The 22,538-nt window shown below is 38.4% G+C and overlaps 1 protein-coding gene across 1 annotated transcript in view; it reads right to left on the bottom strand.

The window, feature by feature from the left end:
• Positions 1-22,538, bottom strand: part of LOC140231278 (protein mono-ADP-ribosyltransferase PARP6-like) — an 88,427-nt gene that overhangs the window by 49,226 nt on the left and 16,663 nt on the right. The window contains exons 2-4 of the mRNA XM_072311424.1: positions 14,111-14,203; positions 7,560-7,649; positions 2,118-2,233 (exon numbers count right to left, since the gene is read on the bottom strand). Of these exons, the coding sequence (XP_072167525.1) occupies positions 2,118-2,233; positions 7,560-7,649; positions 14,111-14,203 (299 nt within the window). The remainder of the gene's footprint in view (positions 1-2,117; positions 2,234-7,559; positions 7,650-14,110; positions 14,204-22,538) is intronic.

Below are 22,538 nucleotides of genomic sequence, written 5' to 3'. Positions count from 1 at the left end.
CAGCATTTGAAGTGTCATCTCTTGTGCCAACAAACCGTTTCTGTAATGTATTACATAACAACTTACGGATATTTTTTTTCCAACAGCCTAGAAATGAAGCATATCATTCACCTGCTCCCTTCCACCGAGTTCCACAGACATGAATTCCCCTGGCTGTTGCTGGTTTGGGCAAGCCTTCAGTCATGCTTTGTGGTTGTAAGGTTCAATTTTGTGAAGAAAGCATGCATAAAATCTGACGAAATTGCAGAAGCGGTCTGTTGTAATTCATCTTCATACATTTACTGTATGTTGTTTGTTATTTCATTACTTTGCAAACATTCACATGAGAGAAATCTGTGTTTCCACCTTGGAAAACAAATTTCCCTTTCAACCTAGCTACACTTACACTGTAGAATATCTTCTAGATTACATGCCTGCCCTGACAAAACCAATGTGGGCCCCATGTGGTGTATATGGGGAAAATATGGAAGTAAATTGGCAAAGCCCATTTGGCCCATATGGGCCCCAGATGGGGTGTAGGCCTACAGGGAAAAACATACATGGGTCTCATATATACTCAGTACTTTAATTCTAGAAAAAAAACCAAAAAACATTGTATTATATTTTATTGATTGTTTATGTATGCTATGAAAGCGGATATAGATTGTCACTTGTTTATCGTTGTAATTGTACATGTATATTCATTTGCAGTAATGAAGTACAGGGTAACCCTTTTATAATGAGGTTGGTGGGACCACCATTTTTTCCTCGTTATAACCAGTACCTCATTGTAAACATATGCATACTGTATGTTTACTATTTCAATATTTGCAAATTCAGATGAGACCAATAAGATATCCTCGTTTCCCAGGTTTCCCTGTACTGGTACTACTGCAGTACCATTGTAGTACTACTGCAGTACTGGTACTACAGTACTACAGCAGTACCGGTACTGCAGTACCACTATTGGTAATGTAGTACTCCTGCAGTACTACTGCAGTGCAGTACTACAGCAGTGCCGGTACTACTGAGTACTGCAGTACCATTACCATTACTGGTACTGAAGTACTACTGCAGTACTGGTACTGCAGTACTGGTACTGCTGCAGTACTGGTACTGCAGTACTACTGCAGTACTGGTACTACTGCAGTACTGGTACTGCAGTGGTACTGCAGTACTACTGCAGTACTGGTACTGCAGTACTGGTACTGCAGTACAGGTACTGCAGTACTGGTACTGCAGTGGTACTGCAGTATTGCAGTACATGGTACTGCAGTACTGGTACTGCAGTACTACTGCACTGCTGGTACTGCAGTAGTACTACAGTGGTACTGCAGTAGTATTGCAGTACCAGTACTGCAGTAGTACTGCAGTACTGGTACTGCAGTACATATACTGCTGTGTAGTACTGGTACTGCAGTAGGCCTACTGGTACTGCAGTACCAGTACTGCAGTACTACAGTACCAGTACTGCAGTACTACTGATGCAATGACTACTGCAGTACCAGTACTGCAGTACTACTGGTACTGCAAGGAAGAAGTGAGGTAGTACTGCAGTACTGGTACTGCAGTACTGCAGTACTGCAGTACTAGTACTGCAGTAAAGTGTCCAATTTACTACAGTACTTCTGCAGTACTAGTACTGCAGTACTACTGCAGTACGTGTACTGCAGTAGTACTGCAATACTTGTACTGCAGTACTACTGCAGTACTTTTTCACAAGGGTACAGCGCTACTTTGGCCAATTTAAGGGCATTTGTTCTCGTATCTCTATTACTGTCTGTAAGATTCTGCTCAATATCATCATACTGTGTAGAGCACATTTATCAAAAGTGCCACTGAATTTCATATGCTGTCATCTTGAAAGACACTCTCCTGGGGCTGTCTTCCCTTTGAGTAGTACTGAGAAATATACAGGAACAGACAGAATAAAGCAGAATTTGGGGATGCGTTTGTACGACGCATCACACATTTAACCTGCCTTAATCTAACCAACAAAACTGTCTGCATGCAGAAACCAACAATACAAAGATTTGAATTTCTATGCACATGTAAATCATGCAGAGAAATGTAAATCTGACAAAAGGAGTTAATATTCAATCAAATTTTTTACTCTTTAGGGCTAGCTTCACACTTACAGCTTCCATGTCGCTGGATGGACTGTCCTCGTTGAGCCAGAAGTCTGCCTCGCTATTCTCCTTGAGAATCTTCACGTTTGGCAGCGGATTCACAAACTTTCCATTCTTCCAGTACTCTTTGAAATAGAAAAAAAAGGGGGAAAAAACAAGATTGATGGGTGAAAAGATACAATCAAAATTGTTAAGAAATTCTGAAGCATAACTTTCAGATGAGTATAGGAATAAAGCACACACAGCCATAATATCACCTGCAAGATATCTACACCATTGTAGAAAGCACATATCTATAAAAAAAACTCATGGTACCGTAATCTTTATGGTCACCCATCCCCAATGAAAGCCCAGCTGATCCCGTATAAAATCTATGAAGATTTCAGAATGTTCTAAAAAAATAAAATGAATGATTGTTTATTCACTTCCTAACATATTTGACTTGATTCTAAAGCATTGACGTAATGTGCAGGGAGAAACCTAAGAAATCCTCAGCCATTTGGGTAAACAAAGCCACGAAAGGTGAAACATTGCGGTATTCCTTTTCTTTAATACCAAGTGAGGCAAAGCAGGGCAGAATAAAGAAGTTTAGCTGCGTCATTTGCTCAGGTCTTAACCGATCACATTCCTACAGTATCCAGTGCTAAGGCACAAAAGAGCAGCACGGAGAAATAAATGATGCCGGTGTGGATTGAATGGACTCCAGAGAGACATTTATAAACGTCACCACAGTGTGACGGCACAAAATTATATATTTCCATTGCTCCATTGTTATCAAGCTTTTCGCATTGAGCTTTGTTGTGCTATCTTGTATCATGGTACCTTTCTGCAACCTTTCTCTCTCCTTTTTTTTTTAAAGGGAAGTGGTTTGTTGAGGGGTAATTGTAATTTTTTTTTTTTTGAGGGGGGGGGGAGGGGATATTTAGTGTTCTCTTTTAACTTGATTACAGAACCTATGTTGCATTTACATAATCCTATTTCAAAGGGTAGTCTGAGGGAGCCTCAACTAACAAGGCTAGCTTTATGGCAGCAACACCACTGTAAACTACACATGTATGCTACATCATAAACCATTTGTTTTCTTAATCATCATTATGATAAAAGAACTGCTGTTTACAAGTAGATCACTGTATGAATGGCACTTACATTTGGTATTCAAATTTTGATAGAAACTATAAGCATAAATGAAATCCGAGTATGACACTGTAAACCATGACATCGCAAAATATAAAAGGTTTGTTTGTTTTGTTTTGTTTATTTACTTCTTTCCATTTATGATTCTTTTATTCTTTTGACTGGCTGGCCGTATAGTCAGGAAAATTGCACTTACAATATGGATGATACAAAAGAGCAACGAGTGAGCGTTGCCAATATATCTATGGAGCATAGAGAGCCTTTGAACAAGTTTGGATCATTATTTCCTGGAGAGTGCTTCTACCATCTCCATCCAAGAGGCTTGAAAAAAAAAAGATGAAGGAAGTGTTTGTCATTGCCAATGTGAAAGGCCATAGAACTACACACTTTCATGTAGAGATCACAGCCTCAAGGGGGGGGGGGGGGGGGGCAAATGACACTCATGCTGTCGAGCGAGTTGCTCACAGTTAAACTTCCCCTTGTTTGCGCAGATGCTTGAACAAACAGACACTAGATAGCTCCCTGTGATAGCCAGAACACCGTAACACATGAACTACGCGACTTGCTTCGGCTTTTTCTTCGAAGAGTTGGTAACGTTTTGCAGCCCAACTCACATTCAAATAAAAAAAATCACTCCAGTCAAGAATGAACCAGTAAAAGTCATTCTACCATGATCCTTTCTTTTTTATACAATGTAGATGTCAAAGTTTAACTCCACACAGTGCTTACGGTGACTTTGAATAATTTCGGTGATATCAGACCGACAAAATGGTAACTGTTCAAAACAAAATCAGACAAAAATAAAAAAGTCATGGAATGGAATTCTATACAATGTATTCTCACGTTTCACCAAAAGTGATACTGGTCAGTGATACACACAGTGATACACAGACACACACAAACATATTTATAATCATATATTTAATCATGTTTTGAGGTTATTAATTTAGCGCTACAATCCCTTGCCCCTAAAAACCCAACATTTTTGCAACACAGGCATCCCCACAAAAACATCCCCCTCAAAAAAAAAAAAAATTTAAATCGATGCAAAAACCATCAGGATCTCATGTCAAGCATTCACACAAGAAGGAAATTCGGTAGAAGACTTGTATGGAGGTCAGGAGGAGGTCATGATAATATCGCGTGGAGATGCCAACTTTCTCAACTGGCTCAGAGTAAGAAGCTACAATTTAGCGGAGCAACCCAAGGAGATTGGAGCAGATTCCACCCCCCCCCCCATGCGTCTTTATAATTTTTCAATCAGAATTAATGTGCAATGCAATTTGGCACACAACTTGTGTATATTAACAATATTGAAATACAATTTTACATGCAGAATTCTCATCTATTCCTATCAGAAAATGGTCCTGCAAGACATCATTTTGAACATTTTGCCCAAATTTTTGGTCAAATGTGAATGAGTCTAGAATGTATATCTATGACTGACATGACTTAGTAGATGGCAGAACTTTTAGAGACCTCTTTGGATTATTCATTTAGAAATGGAAAATAGCTGTAAGAAAGATACAGCCATGCAGGTATCCTCTAGCCAACAAAAAGAATAAGGAAAAAGTTTGTAGACCTCACTCAGTTCAGCATAAGCATGCTTCACGTCCAATGTTTATCACTGACCTACTTGCTGCGTTCTCTTTTTTCTTTCTGGTAAGCGTGAGAAAATGATTGCTGGGTGAGTGAGCATGAGATGGGTTGCTAGGGAGTAAGACTCACACCACAGACATAAAAGTATAGTAGGTCTGCATTTGTATGGATGTCAGTAGTAGGTCATGATATTATCCTGTCATCTAATCTATGTGTATACATGTGTAGGTGGTTACAACCAGTATGACTATGCAGTGAAAGATGCGATACTGGTATACAATTTCTCAGTTCTATGCCCTCTGTCCCATTATTGAATATGGCATGGGACTGTGTGCTCTAAAAGGTTGAACACTGTCTGTACAATATCTCCTTCCCTTCCATGGTAATTTACTGGGACAGAATCGGTTGTGATTTGACAATGAAAATGATCTCCACAGGGCAACGTGTGGAAGAAAAATGTAACAAAGCAATCATATGCTTCCTGGTAGAACAGTGTCTCGGAGAATGAGTGGCAGTCACTGCCCAGAAGGTTTTATATCAAGCAAATATTTTAATTCTTCTTTTCTCTTTCTTTCTTTCTTCTTTTTTTTTTTTTTTTTAAAGGTGGGTGCTCAAGGTCATGCACCCATGACCTTGACACTTATCTATTAAGTTCCTGGTCTGAAGATTATTACAAATAAAGGGACATCCCCTTTAATTGTTCTCACACTTTATACTTGGATGCAACATGTGCACTGCTATGTAAACTTGACCTAGATGTACACATAGTTTGAAAACATAGATCTACAACTGTATTTCATCTGACTGAGGAAACAAAAAGGGATGGCTTTCTCCATCACAGAGAAAATGTGTGTGGTTTTCTGATGACACCAAAATCACACACTTTTTGCTGCCAGGAGTATGACCAGTTACTCAAATATTATATGACATATAATCCACTGGAGTGCAGGTTCCAAACAATGCTCGATATAATGCAAGTTTGGCTCTGTAGACCCTCATTGCTTAAATTACAATGTCAACACAACCCAACTTCAATATTGCATGATATTATACGCCTTAAAGGGAAGGTAAACCCAAAGAGCAATGTGGATTGAGTGAAAGCAGCAACATTGGTAGAACACATCAGTGAAAGTTTGAGAAAAATCGGACAATCGATGCAAAAGTTATGAATTTTTAAAGTTTTGGTGTTGGAACCGCTGGATGAGGAGACTACTAGAGGATATGACGTATGAGAGGACAACAATACAAAGAAAATATAAAGGATATTCAACAAAAATTCACTTTTCTAGAATTATGAAAGAGCAGTGGACCAACCGCTTTCAGAAAGCAGGGGGAATAATTGCTACCCTTAACATATGTCAATATCAAGTTGATGGAATTTGTAATTTTCATGAAAAATGGATTTTTGTAGTATTTTCTTTATATTTTCTTGATATTGTAGTCCACTCATACGTCATAACCTCTAGTAGTCTCCTCATCCAGCGGTTCCAACATCAAAACTTTAAAAATTCATAACTTTTGCATCGATTGTCCGATTTTCTTCAAACTTTCACTGATGTGTTCTACTAATGTTGCTGCTTTCACTCAATCCACATTGTTTTTGGGGTTTATCTTCCCTTTAACACACTACCAGAATTAAAGTCAACAAATGTGGGGTTGGGGTTAAAGTTTAAGAACAAAATGCATACTTGGCTTGTAAAAGACACATAATTTCAGACACCACATCCTGAAGGATACAGTAATTTCTCACTTTAATGTAGTATTACCGGGCTTGTCAGAGTAAAAAAAAAGGGGTATGCATGATATAACAAAGAGCCAAGCAGCAGAGTTCTGCATTCTCTCATTTTCTCAATGAAATGATGAAGGGAAAGTATTCCATCCTCCAAATAGAAGGGCAATGGCTAGTTCCAAGGTAATTGTTACTTTAGGTGCCATATATTTCACAAGCATGGTATTTTTTTAAATCAGGTCCCGACTTATTTTGCAAGTGATTGAGAACTACACTAACAATATGAGAATTTAGAATTAGAATCAAACATACTAATTTCCAACCTTCCACATGAAGTACATTGCATATAACGATATGAATATACAATCGATGTTTATTCAGTGTATGTGGTGCATCACTATGTTACCCGCATAAAGTCATAGATAAAAGGAAGAAAAATGTGTGGAAAGTAGATTTTGGCAATATATAACTTTTACAGTTTTCTGACTTTCAACGATGTGTTTTTTTTCTTGCAATGAAATAGAGCAAATTATTGCTTCAAAGCTTCACATTTTTACCATCTTGCAGTTTCATATCTGCTAGAAACCAAAATATGATCTTTCCTACATTATATGGCTTCTTCTGTGATGTACAGTGCAATCCCGTTATAATGAACCCAGTTATAATGAAATTCTGGTGACAACAAAATAAGAATCCAACATAATCCACTCTCTGTTTTTTATTGTGTATATGTTTGGTTATGATGAAATTTTGATAGCAAATGAAACAAAAATGCCAGTTCTCAGGAACTTGTTATGACGGGAGTCCACTGTATCACATAATGTTTTACGGGAGGCAATATTCTGAGGTGAACATTGTCCATTTTGGTACAGTGTAACATCAGTCAACTTGAAAAAAATCTGAAAAAGAACAAAAATAAACCACTCTGACACATACATTGCATGGCATATACTATACAGTATTTTCTTCCTATTTTTTCTGCTGCTTACTTGGTGATATGGTGTTGAAGAATGTCGGTATCCGTTCATGAATGAGCAAGGGCTGGTCAGGGCAGTGCGAGTATGTCAGTACAGTGTTATCTGCAAGTGGTAGGAAAGTGAAAAAGAAACATTCATCTTTCTCCAGATGTCAAGATTTGCATAATAACCCTAATAACAAAATGTCCAACTGGGTATCAGATTTGAATGCCAATGTAAAAACTTCTTGTTTGTCAAGACAATGTCCATATTAGATTAGACAGTTTTTGACACAAGCATCAATGTGTTACATCTCTTTTTAAATTGTGTCAACGTGAAAGAAAACATTCATCACTATCAACTCTGTTTGCAAAAATCTAGGTATGATAGCTTGGTACTTGGCGCATTTGAACATGTACATTTCTGGAAAATGCACTAAATGAAGTATTATTATTATTGCTTCTTCTTCTTCTTCTTTTTTTTTTTTTTTTTTTTTTTTGCTCCCCACAACATCAGCCAAATCTAATCAGTTGAAAATTTGACACCAGCATCAATATATATTTGGCATCTCATTTCCATTTCAATAACCTGAGTAGCTCTGCCCTATACATTGTACATGGTACATGTACACTGTACATGTACAAGTTGTATGAAAAAACAAACTGAATGGTGCAGATTCTTTTTGTATCAGAACACAGCCTTACTACATGTAAATACACTTGTTTAAGACTCAGTATAAAACAAAAGGGTAATGCATCCATTCTTGTTATTACAGTACATAGACATATAAATACCATAAATAAAGTATTAATAGATTCCAATGATAACTCCTTCAGCAATCAAACTTATTTAAGGGAAAAGTCCTCACTTCAAATACCCTGAAGGGGTCTCTGGAAGACACAGGCTCCTTGTTGAAATGTATTGTAAAGCCGTAATTAATATGAGCTGAACATGGAAACAAATTTAACATTACTTGACTATTGAAAAAGTGGAATATACTTGGACACTTGGATAAAAGGGGCACACAAATGGCACAAACAATCATATTTCTGGCAACAACAAGTGTATCATTGTAATTGGATTTGTACGTTTTTGTATCTTTCCATTTTTTTTTTTTGCACATAGGGGCATATATGCATTATGTGTTATACGCTGTATAAGCACTGTTAATTATTGTTATTATTATTATTATGATGATAATGTGAGGGACCCCTGAGAACAGAAAATTGACATCAACTGGATTTCTTCTAGTCTCATATTTGATCTCGATAAAATTTTTCAGGAAATTGAATTGAACTATGGTAAAAGATTCCAAGAATTGCCAAATATCTTTGCCTGAATCATTAAAATCCTCTTTAAAGACATGGTTTATTCAATGGTGATATAGAATATCTTTTTAAGATAAAAAAAAAAACCAACACTTTATCTGTTCTTCACTGCCTTGTTTGTGTGGCTTTCCTCATTTCTCTCTCTCTCTGACTACTTGCAAATACTTCCTTAGGTTCAGGTAAAACAAAATCAATTCTAATCAATCAATTAATCAAAGTGCCTTGACTGCCAGTAGGACTTACTAGCACTTTACCAGTAAGAGTATTATTACCTCCAAGCATAATGTGCCTGACTGGTAATAGAGAGCATAGGGTATGGTACAAAACATACATTGTCTTTACAACATGGGCAGAGTACCGGTATTACACTTCCACTACTACAATGATTACTTATTACATACAATGATTACTAAGTACCACTGTTATAATCACTGTTTTAGAAATGCTGCTTTTGATACCACTGCCCACCTCTTCCTACTACCTATGTACATGTAAATCCTAAATACTACCACTACTTCTGCCACTTCTGCAACTACAATGTACTGCTTGTGTTTCCAAGTATTACCTCTTTTACTATACTTTTACCAATTACTCCTGACTACGACTTCCACTTCCACTTCTGAGCATTACAAATACTAATACTAAAGATGTACACTATCTACTGCTGCCACTACTTCTACTAATTGTTAATTCAACTACTCTAAAACATGATATTTTCGCAGCATGACATTTTTGCGAATTGGAGCCGATGGCCTTTTTCGCGGCATGAAATTTTCATAGACAAGAACTTTCACATGCATTTTAATTCTGCAAATCTTGGCCCTCATGAAATTGGTATCCACACGAACATTCCTCGTTACACAGTATTACTACTCCCATCAATCATACATTCTAGGTGAAGAATGAAAAAGAAGGACACGTCTGCAGGATAGCATATTTCCGTTATCACCTTGGGCATAGCTTCTGGCAGTTGAGACAATGTATCTTATACAGCTTTGGCTACAACAGAGTGTATGACAATTAATCCAGCATTGCAAGTGAAGTACTATCCTCGTAATCCTCCGCGACAGGTTCCTTAAACACCAGCGCTGCCTATCACCTCTGGTCTTGAAGCGGAATGTGCGGGACGGCTAGTATGTCCCTCTCGCAAGCTGTACAGCAGTCCGTACCCACGGCGAGGTGCTCTCATAATGATCGGCTCGGTTGCTGATCAGTTTCTCCTTCTAAGTCTCGGCCCTAATGACCAGCTCCCCTCCAAATTTCCCTAACAACTGTTTGGTGCCATTAATCACTGGGATAAGGGCTGACAGCTTCACTAGATTGGTAATAAGGCACAATTAAATGGCATGGACAGAAACCAAAACTACTGGCATGCCACTTTCCATTTCTGCTGCTTTAAAGATCTCACCCCTCTTTTTCTTTTTCTTTTTCTTTTGCCTTAACCCTTCAAATTTCATCAGAGCACCTATCTAGGGACACCCGAAATTACATTTGGTACAAGAATGGTGTGTGTCAAATTTCATGTGAAACTGTGACAACAATACGGTAAGCATGAATAAATGAAAGGATAATCTTATGGGGGAGGCAATTCTTTTAGACATCTTCTAAATCTCTCTGGAGCAAGGCTGAGTATCAATTTTGGAGAGCAAATTTGGAACACAGGCAAAACTTTTATCAACTTCTCATTTATGATCTTCATTGAACTCTCATTTACTTTGCATTCATTAATGAACATATTATGACAAAAGAGATTATTGAATAAGTGTTCAAGGAAAGCTTATAAGGGGCAACTACATGATACCAAAACTTAAATCAGTTGAAATATCATCATTTTCCTCATCCTAATCATCATCATCACCATCATCATCATCATCACCATCATCATCATCACCATCATCATTATCATATCTACTTTAGATCACTAGCCAACCTTTAGCTTGAACTTTTAAACAAAATGATCACTTGTTGTTGTTTTTTATATCAAAGTTTTTTCTTCAATTTCACGTGTTTAAAGTCACAGATATCAGAGACTTCCTACTTCTAACAAATTAAGCCTCTGTATTAAAACAAATGTTTTGTCCCAACTTGTAATATGGCCTTTAAACTTCAAGTTATTCTACAATGCATACATTGTACATGAATAGAATGTTGTGAATACATACACTTGTATGCCTTATGAATCATCAATCTTAACTGTGACTGGTTCAGTCTCTGTCCAAAAACCCCAACCTGTCTTGCAAACGTCAGTGTTTCAAAGTTACTTAAAGGGTATTGTACCTTTAAAATTCTACAATTCATTAGTCTACATTCCAGACTCACACCTTTCTAACCCTGTAAGGTGGTGGCTTTAGAGCCTCAGTGAATTAATAGGCAACGGCTCCCAAGCTACTGTATTTGCTATCACTGCTGATACAGTGCGACCTCTGTTATCCCTCCATGTTGGGACCAGCGCCTGTCCTGATACAGCTGTAAGCAATTTGGCTGGACATAGTCTGAGAAACAATGTTTATTTATGTATGCCATATACATGCACATTGTATGAGTACAAATAGGCTGCCAACCCAGTGGTAGCTACAGCAGGTACATTGTGTAGGTAGTGTACACCTGAACAGTTGTGTAATTTATGCTACCTGTAGCTTATACATTGTACTTGAAATCATAGTCATAAAATTGAAACATTTTACCATAAAATTGTAACATGTTTCTGAAGGGAATACATATAATAGCAGGGTTTTGTAGGAGTTTTAGCTGTGTTTGAAATCACTTTATTTTATTTTTGTGTCTTTACTGCTTGGAGGCATCTGGATAAGAGAAGGGCAGATAATCGAGGTTGCCACTTTTGAGTCAGTGCAACCTGATCATCAGAAGTACGTTTCTGCATGTTGATATAAAAAATACAGTCACTCTAACCAAAACCACATTGTACAGCAAATGATGACTTTCATAGCTTGTACACATTAAATGCCATATCCTCATAGAGTACATGTGCTCTATGATTGATCACTATCACTTATGCCACAGCTTAATGAGTCTGGAACGACAAGAGTGACTATTCCCAAAAATAACTCATCATACCAGTGTCATGCCAGATGACATAGAGACCTCAGTTTACAAAGGAAATAATTCTCGTATGAAATGTTTGTAGCAGATGTCTTTTCTCTCAAATGAATCTTCTGTCAAATTGGTTTTAAAAAAAGAATAATTCAACAAATATCAATGGTGTCATGCACTAAAAAGGGAGTCCTATCTCATAAGAAATGATAACCCTCTGTGAGATATTCAAATCTTGTGATATTTTCCTCTGAAAACCTAGTGATTATTGGTAGTACAATGTAAATTCATCCACCATATAATTTATTGGGTTACATCTCTGAAGAGGGGCTGGATGTCAACAAATAAGTTAACAATGAATGTTTGCACAAGTAACGATAAATGCTTCAACACGTGCGCACATGTGTGCTGAGAAAAGGAGAGGGGATAGTCACATGACTATTTACAGTTTTTGGCTGAGCAGCCTAATCATACCCTCTCCTATGAAAGGAAACTTTAACCCTCTGAATATAACCAGCCTGAAATCTCACTGACATTGTGAGTACCTTCTTTCCAGTGGGACTGAAGGGGCTACTGTACCTCCTTCCATTTGCAGAGTTTGTCATTACTCTGATATCTTTGTTTGTTATGAAACCTGGGCCCTGTTTTATGAAGAGTTAAAATTGATTATATAGCTGATTTCAAATGTAAGTCAATGGCAGTCTGTGTGGTAAGGAAATTTAAAATTGATTTTATCTTTTGATAAAACGGGACCCTGGGCCCTGTTTTATGAAGAGTTATGATTGATTATAGTTGATATTTATGGTAAGTCTATGGCAGCCTGTGTGGTAGGGAAATTTATATTATAATAATCGATTATATATTTTGATAAAATGGGGAATTTCAATGCATGAATGTCGCCAGAGAATAAATAACTCCACGGGGCACATTCATGTTGCCCCGTAACATTATATTTTCCCATTGTAGTGTGCATTTATCTAGGGGAATTGCACGCAATTTTCATAATTTCACATCATGTAGTACATAATCTTTTATGAAGTATTATGAATGAGTTTTGGTTTTGCAAACTGCAATATCTATGGCAAATACAATACATTTATATTTCCCTTTTCCATTTTTGACCCTCTCCCTTAAAGCGCATAGAAACACTACGGAAGTGAGATATGTGCTATATAAGCACTGTATTATATATATAAATTGACACCTCCATGTAGGTATAGATTTGTGGAATTAATTGTGGTCCTTGAGCAAAGAAACCAATACTCTGAAAACCCCAAACAAATTACACTGAACAAGGCAGCAGTTTCACCACAGAGTGCACGAGTAGGAGGCTCACATGCATTGCCTGTACATGTATTTTAGAAATGTAGCAATACAATTCCATTACAATACCACTTGCTTAACAAGGTCACCTGAGTAGAATTTACGTATGCTTCTTCTTTTGTTCTGCTTCTTTGAGCCCACACTCATGCATTCTTATGGTGACACCATCCTTGTTCATTGTGATTTGCTATAAATTTTGAAAACATTTTTATTCCTTATCCCATTACTATAAATTCTGAAACTCTGTTCTCATTATAACCAATTTATAGTTGTTCCAATGTAAAAGTCTGAAAATAAGCCAGAGTTCCCCTTCAAATCCTCACAGTAAAGAACTTTCTTTCTTTCTTTCTTTCTTTCTTTTTTTCTTCCAGAAGAATAATTGAAATGACCAGTGAATGCATAACCAACCCCAATCACAGAAATATACAGTAATAACTTCAATTCACATGAAAGCTACATCTATTGCAACTACAATGTACTTTATCGACAAACCCATTGCTGGACTTAAATTGTACCATGGAAGCATGTTAATCATCCCTCCCCCAACCATTCTACAGTCTTACAACTGTAAATTACTGTATACGCTGTTATTTTTGCGTACAGATATTTTCGCGAATGACGAGGTCATAGACATTGTTGCGAGATGTTGTTTTCGCAAAATGACGCTGACCTTTACATTAGCGCTCTATTAAGAAAGCACATGTAGACATTTTCGCGTGTTGTTAAATTCGCGATCCAACTGTGATTAGCGAAATTCGCAAATATTAAACCCTCGCGAAAATAACAGCTTATACAGTACAGAAACTTTATTGTTTGCACTGAAGGATTAGTTTTTAGACCATTTGGAAACTTATTTTGCCACAGTCTCATCTCTCTACACACCTGGATAGTCTTCTCCCATGCTAAATGTGTACGTCACCACTTCTCCATTGGCTGCAAGGGTGAATCCAAATGTGTTTTTGCTCCTTTCAAAACCTGTAAAACAAAGACAAGAATGACAAGAAAGAGAGCTTGTTAAAGTCTGGCCTCATTGTGCGAAGGCTATATCACTGACAAAGTCCTGCACAAAGTTTCAAGTGATGGGACTCTATCAAACTTTGCTTGTCTGTTACGATAATACCACAGAAGATATCACTTCCTTTGCATACAAACAGTGTTTGGAGAGGGAACTTCTGGTAACATCGACATTTGAATGACATTTAATTACTGGGTTTTTTTTTCTTTCGGATAGAAAGTCATTTATCTCATACTTCTCACACACTTCACATAATTCTCCTATCCTTAATACACATGGTCTTTTGCAATTTTATTTCAAAAATTCCTTATTGTGTAAATTTTGCTGGCCCAGGCAACTGAGAATACAGTCATGTGTATAATATACATGTAGTCATTTGCATACTACACTTCAGGGTGGTCCACAACTTGAAATTTGAGCATGTTGCAAGCTCAGAATCTGAGAATATTGCAGTAATTGTATGTGCGCAGAGCACACATCATTAAATGTTCTCTCTCATGTTTTGCACAAGAATATCTAAGTACCAGGTAGTTTGATGTTTCTTACGTTTTGCATATATGTCTTTCCACATGTTTGAATACATTTTATTTGGAGCTTGTTGCAGATTTTTGAGGATGTTGCACAACATGTTGCTGGCTTTTAAGGATGTTGCACAAGATTTGAGGATGTTGCATAAGAACTTGAGCATGTTGCAGCATTATGCTGAAACCCCTCGTGGACTGCCCTGGCACTTTATAAAGTGAACATGAAACCAGTTTCTCCATCAAATGGCAACAAAGAAAATGTATTTTCTCCAACAAAGAAAATGTGTTTTCTCCAACAAAAATGTCCATGGATGTTGGAAAGTTCAAAGCCAATAAATGCACGTACAGTGTACACACTGGGGCAAGAACCACTACCAGCTTTCTCAGCATAATGCAATTTAGTTTCAAGTGCAACAATACTCCTATGTGTACATTCACCTTTAAAGGACAAGTTCACCTTCATAAACATAATGATTGAGAGAATGCAACAATATTAGTAGAACACATCAGTGAAAGTTTGAGGAAAATTGGACAATCGATGCAAAAGTTATGAATTTTAAAAATTTTTGTGTTGGAACCACTGGATGAGGAGACTACTAAGGCTTGTGATGTCATATGAGTACAACAGTATAAAGAAAATGTAAAGAAAATTCAACATATTTTCATTTTTTTTTCGCATAATAAACGAGCACTTGACTTGCCTCTTTCTAAAGGCAATGGGAATAATATTACTCATAACATATGTCAGTAACGAGTCAAGGGAATGTGTACTCTTTTCAAAAGATGAAATTTTGTGAAATTCTCTTTATATTTTCCTTATATTGTTGTACGCATGTGACATCATACACTGCAGTAGTCTTCTCATCCAGCGGTGACTGCACAAAACTTCAAAAATTCATAACTTTTGAACGGATTGTCCGATTTTCCTCAAACTTTCAATGATGTGTTCTACTAATATTGATACATGTACATTCTTTCAATCCTTTGTTAATGAAGGAGAACTTGTCCTTTAAGTCTTTGTACATAAGCAATGACTGGCTTCAAAAAAGGATATCAGCCGGTATGACAGCTTCAAACATAGTCTGTGTTTATGTCAAAATAATGTTAAAAAATCAGAGACTCCAACAAAACACTGTATTTTGATGACAAACTACATAAAAAATGTACATGTACAATGTCTGTACATATATTTGCCCTCTGCACTTCAAGAAACTATGGGAAATAGTTACTGTATCTCAAAACTGTGAGAGAATTTTCTTTGGATTTCGCAGCCTTGGGATGTTTTTCTTTTTACATCAGTGATCATCCACAAACAAAACTTGGTATCTGATTCATCTGATTATGTTATTCTAGGGTGACAATGAAGGATAACATTTTTAAAATGAGCGATGATTCATGCCGTAGACCTTCTTTACGGTAGTTTCTTTGTCAACAAACTTTAGCTGGTCCATTTTATTTAGTTTCCAAATTTCACTCAAAAATAAATATGTCTACAATTACACAGTTGTATAATAATGACTTATTGTAAAATGTCAAAGTGAGCAAACTTTGCTGTACAATGTAGCTCTCACTATTTCAGTGCATTCTTACAAACTTTACGCCTACGGTATGTGGGCCTACAGATCCTACACACACTGATACCCAGTAGTCACCAGTGCGTGCTGTGTAAAAGTCACATGCTACTTGACACCACAAACTACACTTAAAATAAAGGAAGCCATTCAAGACATACATGTAAGTCATTGATGACTACAACCTACGTCACTGGTCGAACTTCCGGCAAAGTGCAGTAGGTGTTATTTGATGAAAATTGTTTGCATTAAAAATACATTTGATGAAATGTACCTGAAACTATATGTAAAAAGTATGCATTGTTTCCACCTCTGCCTCTTTTCTTCTCTTTCAAAATGTATCTTCTAACTTTGTGTAATCATTTATATTTGTCTGATTATTGCTCAGTTCAAATGTAATAATTATTTGAAGGGGATCATTTCCAACAAGCCTCTTGTGTGCTTTTTATGATCCCTCCATTCAAAATGTATAAATTGTACCAAGGCAACAGCATTTTGATTTTTGTAAATGTTATGTTTTGAAATGGAAATCAATCAATGAACAAGCAAATGAATGAATTATATGTTCACAGAATTCATGACTTTTATACAATAAAACTCACCTGAAAATGATTTCGTGACATATTCAAAAACACACCATACAGCGTAACCATCTTTTTTATCAATACAGTAAATGTAGCACACGCATGATATCTACTATTTGTCTTGGCCATTGTGCCAAACCATTGGAGCTATTTCCAAATGTAGAATTAATCAGCTGTGAAATTCAAACTGCACCGAATTCTCGCTGGGCTGTCATCAGATACCCAAGGTCTGACAAATTTGACGTGAAATTTGATGAAGAGAAATTAATCCTTCGACACATCCCTTGCCTGTTGGAATTATCAACCGATCAAACCCATGTGCTGTAGTCATGTACACTGTAATGTACCCTTGTGCAGAATAAAAATCTACAGAATGTAAGTACTAACTGTATTCTCCTGTTTTCATTTGGTTTCATTTGCTCATCATGGAAACAAAAGGAAACATTGCAACTGATTGACAAATTGCCCTACATCGACGTATAAAATAAGCACTGAATTGATCAGTGTTTTTTAGTAGTAGCCATGATAAAAATCATGGGCGTACATACTCGAGCAGGATTCGAACCTACGACCTCCTGATCACCGGACAGGCGTCATCTCCACTAGACCACCGAGCTTTCGCCCGACAGCAAGTGTTGGTTCTAATCCTTATAGCATGCAGCGGGTACTGCTTTGTTATTCAAATTCATGAATTTCTTCCGTCGAGATGTTTTCATTGCAACTGATTGACAAATTGCCCTACATCGACGTATAAAATAAGCACTGAATTGATCAGTGTTTTTTAGTAGTAGCCATGATAAAAATCATGGGCGTACATACTCGAGCAGGATTCGAACCTACGACCTCCTGATCACCGGACAGGCGTCATCTCCACTAGACCACCGAGCTTTCGCCCGACAGCAAGTGTTGGTTCTAATCCTTATAGCATGCAGCGGGTACTGCTTTGTTATTCAAATTCATGAATTTCTTCCGTCGAGATGTTTTCATTGCAACTGATTGACAAATTGCCCTACATCGACGTATAAAATAAGCACTGAATTGATCAGTGTTTTTTAGTAGTAGCCATGATAAAAATCATGGGCGTACATACTCGAGCAGGATTCGAACCTACGACCTCCTGATCACCGGACAGGCGTCATCTCCACTAGACCACCGAGCTTTCGCCCGACAGCAAGTGTTGGTTCTAATCCTTATAGCATGCAGCGGGTACTGCTTTGTTATTCAAATTCATGAATTTCTTCCGTCGAGATGTTTTCATTGCAACTGATTGACAAATTGCCCTACATCGACGTATAAAATAAGCACTGAATTGATCAGTGTTTTTTAGTAGTAGCCATGATAAAAATCATGGGCGTACATACTCGAGCAGGATTCGAACCTACGACCTCCTGATCACCGGACAGGCGTCATCTCCACTAGACCACCGAGCTTTCGCCCGACAGCAAGTGTTGGTTCTAATCCTTATAGCATGCAGCGGGTACTGCTTTGTTATTCAAATTCATGAATTTCTTCCGTCGAGATGTTTTCATTGCAACTGATTGACAAATTGCCCTACATCGACGTATAAAATAAGCACTGAATTGATCAGTGTTTTTTAGTAGTAGCCATGATAAAAATCATGGGCGTACATACTCGAGCAGGATTCGAACCTACGACCTCCTGATCACCGGACAGGCGTCATCTCCACTAGACCACCGAGCTTTCGCCCGACAGCAAGTGTTGGTTCTAATCCTTATAGCATGCAGCGGGTACTGCTTTGTTATTCAAATTCATGAATTTCTTCCGTCGAGATGTTTTCATTGCAACTGATTGACAAATTGCCCTACATCGACGTATAAAATAAGCACTGAATTGATCAGTGTTTTTTAGTAGTAGCCATGATAAAAATCATGGGCGTACATACTCGAGCAGGATTCGAACCTACGACCTCCTGATCACCGGACAGGCGTCATCTCCACTAGACCACCGAGCTTTCGCCCGACAGCAAGTGTTGGTTCTAATCCTTATAGCATGCAGCGGGTACTGCTTTGTTATTCAAATTCATGAATTTCTTCCGTCGAGATGTTTTCATTGCAACTGATTGACAAATTGCCCTACATCGACGTATAAAATAAGCACTGAATTGATCAGTGTTTTTTAGTAGTAGCCATGATAAAAATCATGGGCGTACATACTCGAGCAGGATTCGAACCTACGACCTCCTGATCACCGGACAGGCGTCATCTCCACTAGACCACCGAGCTTTCGCCCGACAGCAAGTGTTGGTTCTAATCCTTATAGCATGCAGCGGGTACTGCTTTGTTATTCAAATTCATGAATTTCTTCCGTCGAGATGTTTTCATTGCAACTGATTGACAAATTGCCCTACATCGACGTATAAAATAAGCACTGAATTGATCAGTGTTTTTTAGTAGTAGCCATGATAAAAATCATGGGCGTACATACTCGAGCAGGATTCGAACCTACGACCTCCTGATCACCGGACAGGCGTCATCTCCACTAGACCACCGAGCTTTCGCCCGACAGCAAGTGTTGGTTCTAATCCTTATAGCATGCAGCGGGTACTGCTTTGTTATTCAAATTCATGAATTTCTTCCGTCGAGATGTTTTCATTGCAACTGATTGACAAATTGCCCTACATCGACGTATAAAATAAGCACTGAATTGATCAGTGTTTTTTAGTAGTAGCCATGATAAAAATCATGGGCGTACATACTCGAGCAGGATTCGAACCTACGACCTCCTGATCACCGGACAGGCGTCATCTCCACTAGACCACCGAGCTTTCGCCCGACAGCAAGTGTTGGTTCTAATCCTTATAGCATGCAGCGGGTACTGCTTTGTTATTCAAATTCATGAATTTCTTCCGTCGAGATGTTTTCATTGCAACTGATTGACAAATTGCCCTACATCGACGTATAAAATAAGCACTGAATTGATCAGTGTTTTTTAGTAGTAGCCATGATAAAAATCATGGGCGTACATACTCGAGCAGGATTCGAACCTACGACCTCCTGATCACCGGACAGGCGTCATCTCCACTAGACCACCGAGCTTTCGCCCGACAGCAAGTGTTGGTTCTAATCCTTATAGCATGCAGCGGGTACTGCTTTGTTATTCAAATTCATGAATTTCTTCCGTCGAGATGTTTTCATTGCAACTGATTGACAAATTGCCCTACATCGACGTATAAAATAAGCACTGAATTGATCAGTGTTTTTTAGTAGTAGCCATGATAAAAATCATGGGCGTACATACTCGAGCAGGATTCGAACCTACGACCTCCTGATCACCGGACAGGCGTCATCTCCACTAGACCACCGAGCTTTCGCCCGACAGCAAGTGTTGGTTCTAATCCTTATAGCATGCAGCGGGTACTGCTTTGTTATTCAAATTCATGAATTTCTTCCGTCGAGATGTTTTCATTGCAACTGATTGACAAATTGCCCTACATCGACGTATAAAATAAGCACTGAATTGATCAGTGTTTTTTAGTAGTAGCCATGATAAAAATCATGGGCGTACATACTCGAGCAGGATTCGAACCTACGACCTCCTGATCACCGGACAGGCGTCATCTCCACTAGACCACCGAGCTTTCGCCCGACAGCAAGTGTTGGTTCTAATCCTTATAGCATGCAGCGGGTACTGCTTTGTTATTCAAATTCATGAATTTCTTCCGTCGAGATGTTTTCATTGCAACTGATTGACAAATTGCCCTACATCGACGTATAAAATAAGCACTGAATTGATCAGTGTTTTTTAGTAGTAGCCATGATAAAAATCATGGGCGTACATACTCGAGCAGGATTCGAACCTACGACCTCCTGATCACCGGACAGGCGTCATCTCCACTAGACCACCGAGCTTTCGCCCGACAGCAAGTGTTGGTTCTAATCCTTATAGCATGCAGCGGGTACTGCTTTGTTATTCAAATTCATGAATTTCTTCCGTCGAGATGTTTTCATTGCAACTGATTGACAAATTGCCCTACATCGACGTATAAAATAAGCACTGAATTGATCAGTGTTTTTTAGTAGTAGCCATGATAAAAATCATGGGCGTACATACTCGAGCAGGATTCGAACCTACGACCTCCTGATCACCGGACAGGCGTCATCTCCACTAGACCACCGAGCTTTCGCCCGACAGCAAGTGTTGGTTCTAATCCTTATAGCATGCAGCGGGTACTGCTTTGTTATTCAAATTCATGAATTTCTTCCGTCGAGATGTTTTCATTGCAACTGATTGACAAATTGCCCTACATCGACGTATAAAATAAGCACTGAATTGATCAGTGTTTTTTAGTAGTAGCCATGATAAAAATCATGGGCGTACATACTCGAGCAGGATTCGAACCTACGACCTCCTGATCACCGGACAGGCGTCATCTCCACTAGACCACCGAGCTTTCGCCCGACAGCAAGTGTTGGTTCTAATCCTTATAGCATGCAGCGGGTACTGCTTTGTTATTCAAATTCATGAATTTCTTCCGTCGAGATGTTTTCATTGCAACTGATTGACAAATTGCCCTACATCGACGTATAAAATAAGCACTGAATTGATCAGTGTTTTTTAGTAGTAGCCATGATAAAAATCATGGGCGTACATACTCGAGCAGGATTCGAACCTACGACCTCCTGATCACCGGACAGGCGTCATCTCCACTAGACCACCGAGCTTTCGCCCGACAGCAAGTGTTGGTTCTAATCCTTATAGCATGCAGCGGGTACTGCTTTGTACGCCCATGATTTTTATCATGGCTACTACTAAAAAACACTGATCAATTCAGTGCTTATTTTATACGTCGATGTAGGGCAATTTGTCAATCAGTTGCAATGAAAACATCTCGACGGAAGAAATTCATGAATTTGAATAACAAAGCAGTACCCGCTGCATGCTATAAGGATTAGAACCAACACTTGCTGTCGGGCGAAAGCTCGGTGGTCTAGTGGAGATGACGCCTGTCCGGTGATCAGGAGGTCGTAGGTTCGAATCCTGCTCGAGTATGTACGCCCATGATTTTTATCATGGCTACTACTAAAAAACACTGATCAATTCAGTGCTTATTTTATACGTCGATGTAGGGCAATTTGTCAATCAGTTGCAATGAAAACATCTCGACGGAAGAAATTCATGAATTTGAATAACAAAGCAGTACCCGCTGCATGCTATAAGGATTAGAACCAACACTTGCTGTCGGGCGAAAGCTCGGTGGTCTAGTGGAGATGACGCCTGTCCGGTGATCAGGAGGTCGTAGGTTCGAATCCTGCTCGAGTATGTACGCCCATGATTTTTATCATGGCTACTACTAAAAAACACTGATCAATTCAGTGCTTATTTTATACGTCGATGTAGGGCAATTTGTCAATCAGTTGCAATGAAAACATCTCGACGGAAGAAATTCATGAATTTGAATAACAAAGCAGTACCCGCTGCATGCTATAAGGATTAGAACCAACACTTGCTGTCGGGCGAAAGCTCGGTGGTCTAGTGGAGATGACGCCTGTCCGGTGATCAGGAGGTCGTAGGTTCGAATCCTGCTCGAGTATGTACGCCCATGATTTTTATCATGGCTACTACTAAAAAACACTGATCAATTCAGTGCTTATTTTA

Source organism: Diadema setosum, chromosome 7 (genome assembly GCF_964275005.1).
Source record: "Diadema setosum chromosome 7, eeDiaSeto1, whole genome shotgun sequence".
Lineage (NCBI taxonomy): Eukaryota > Metazoa > Echinodermata > Echinoidea > Diadematoida > Diadematidae > Diadema > Diadema setosum.
The sequence above is the reverse complement of the archived record's forward strand: the minus strand, read 5'-3'. Positions and strand labels throughout refer to the sequence as shown.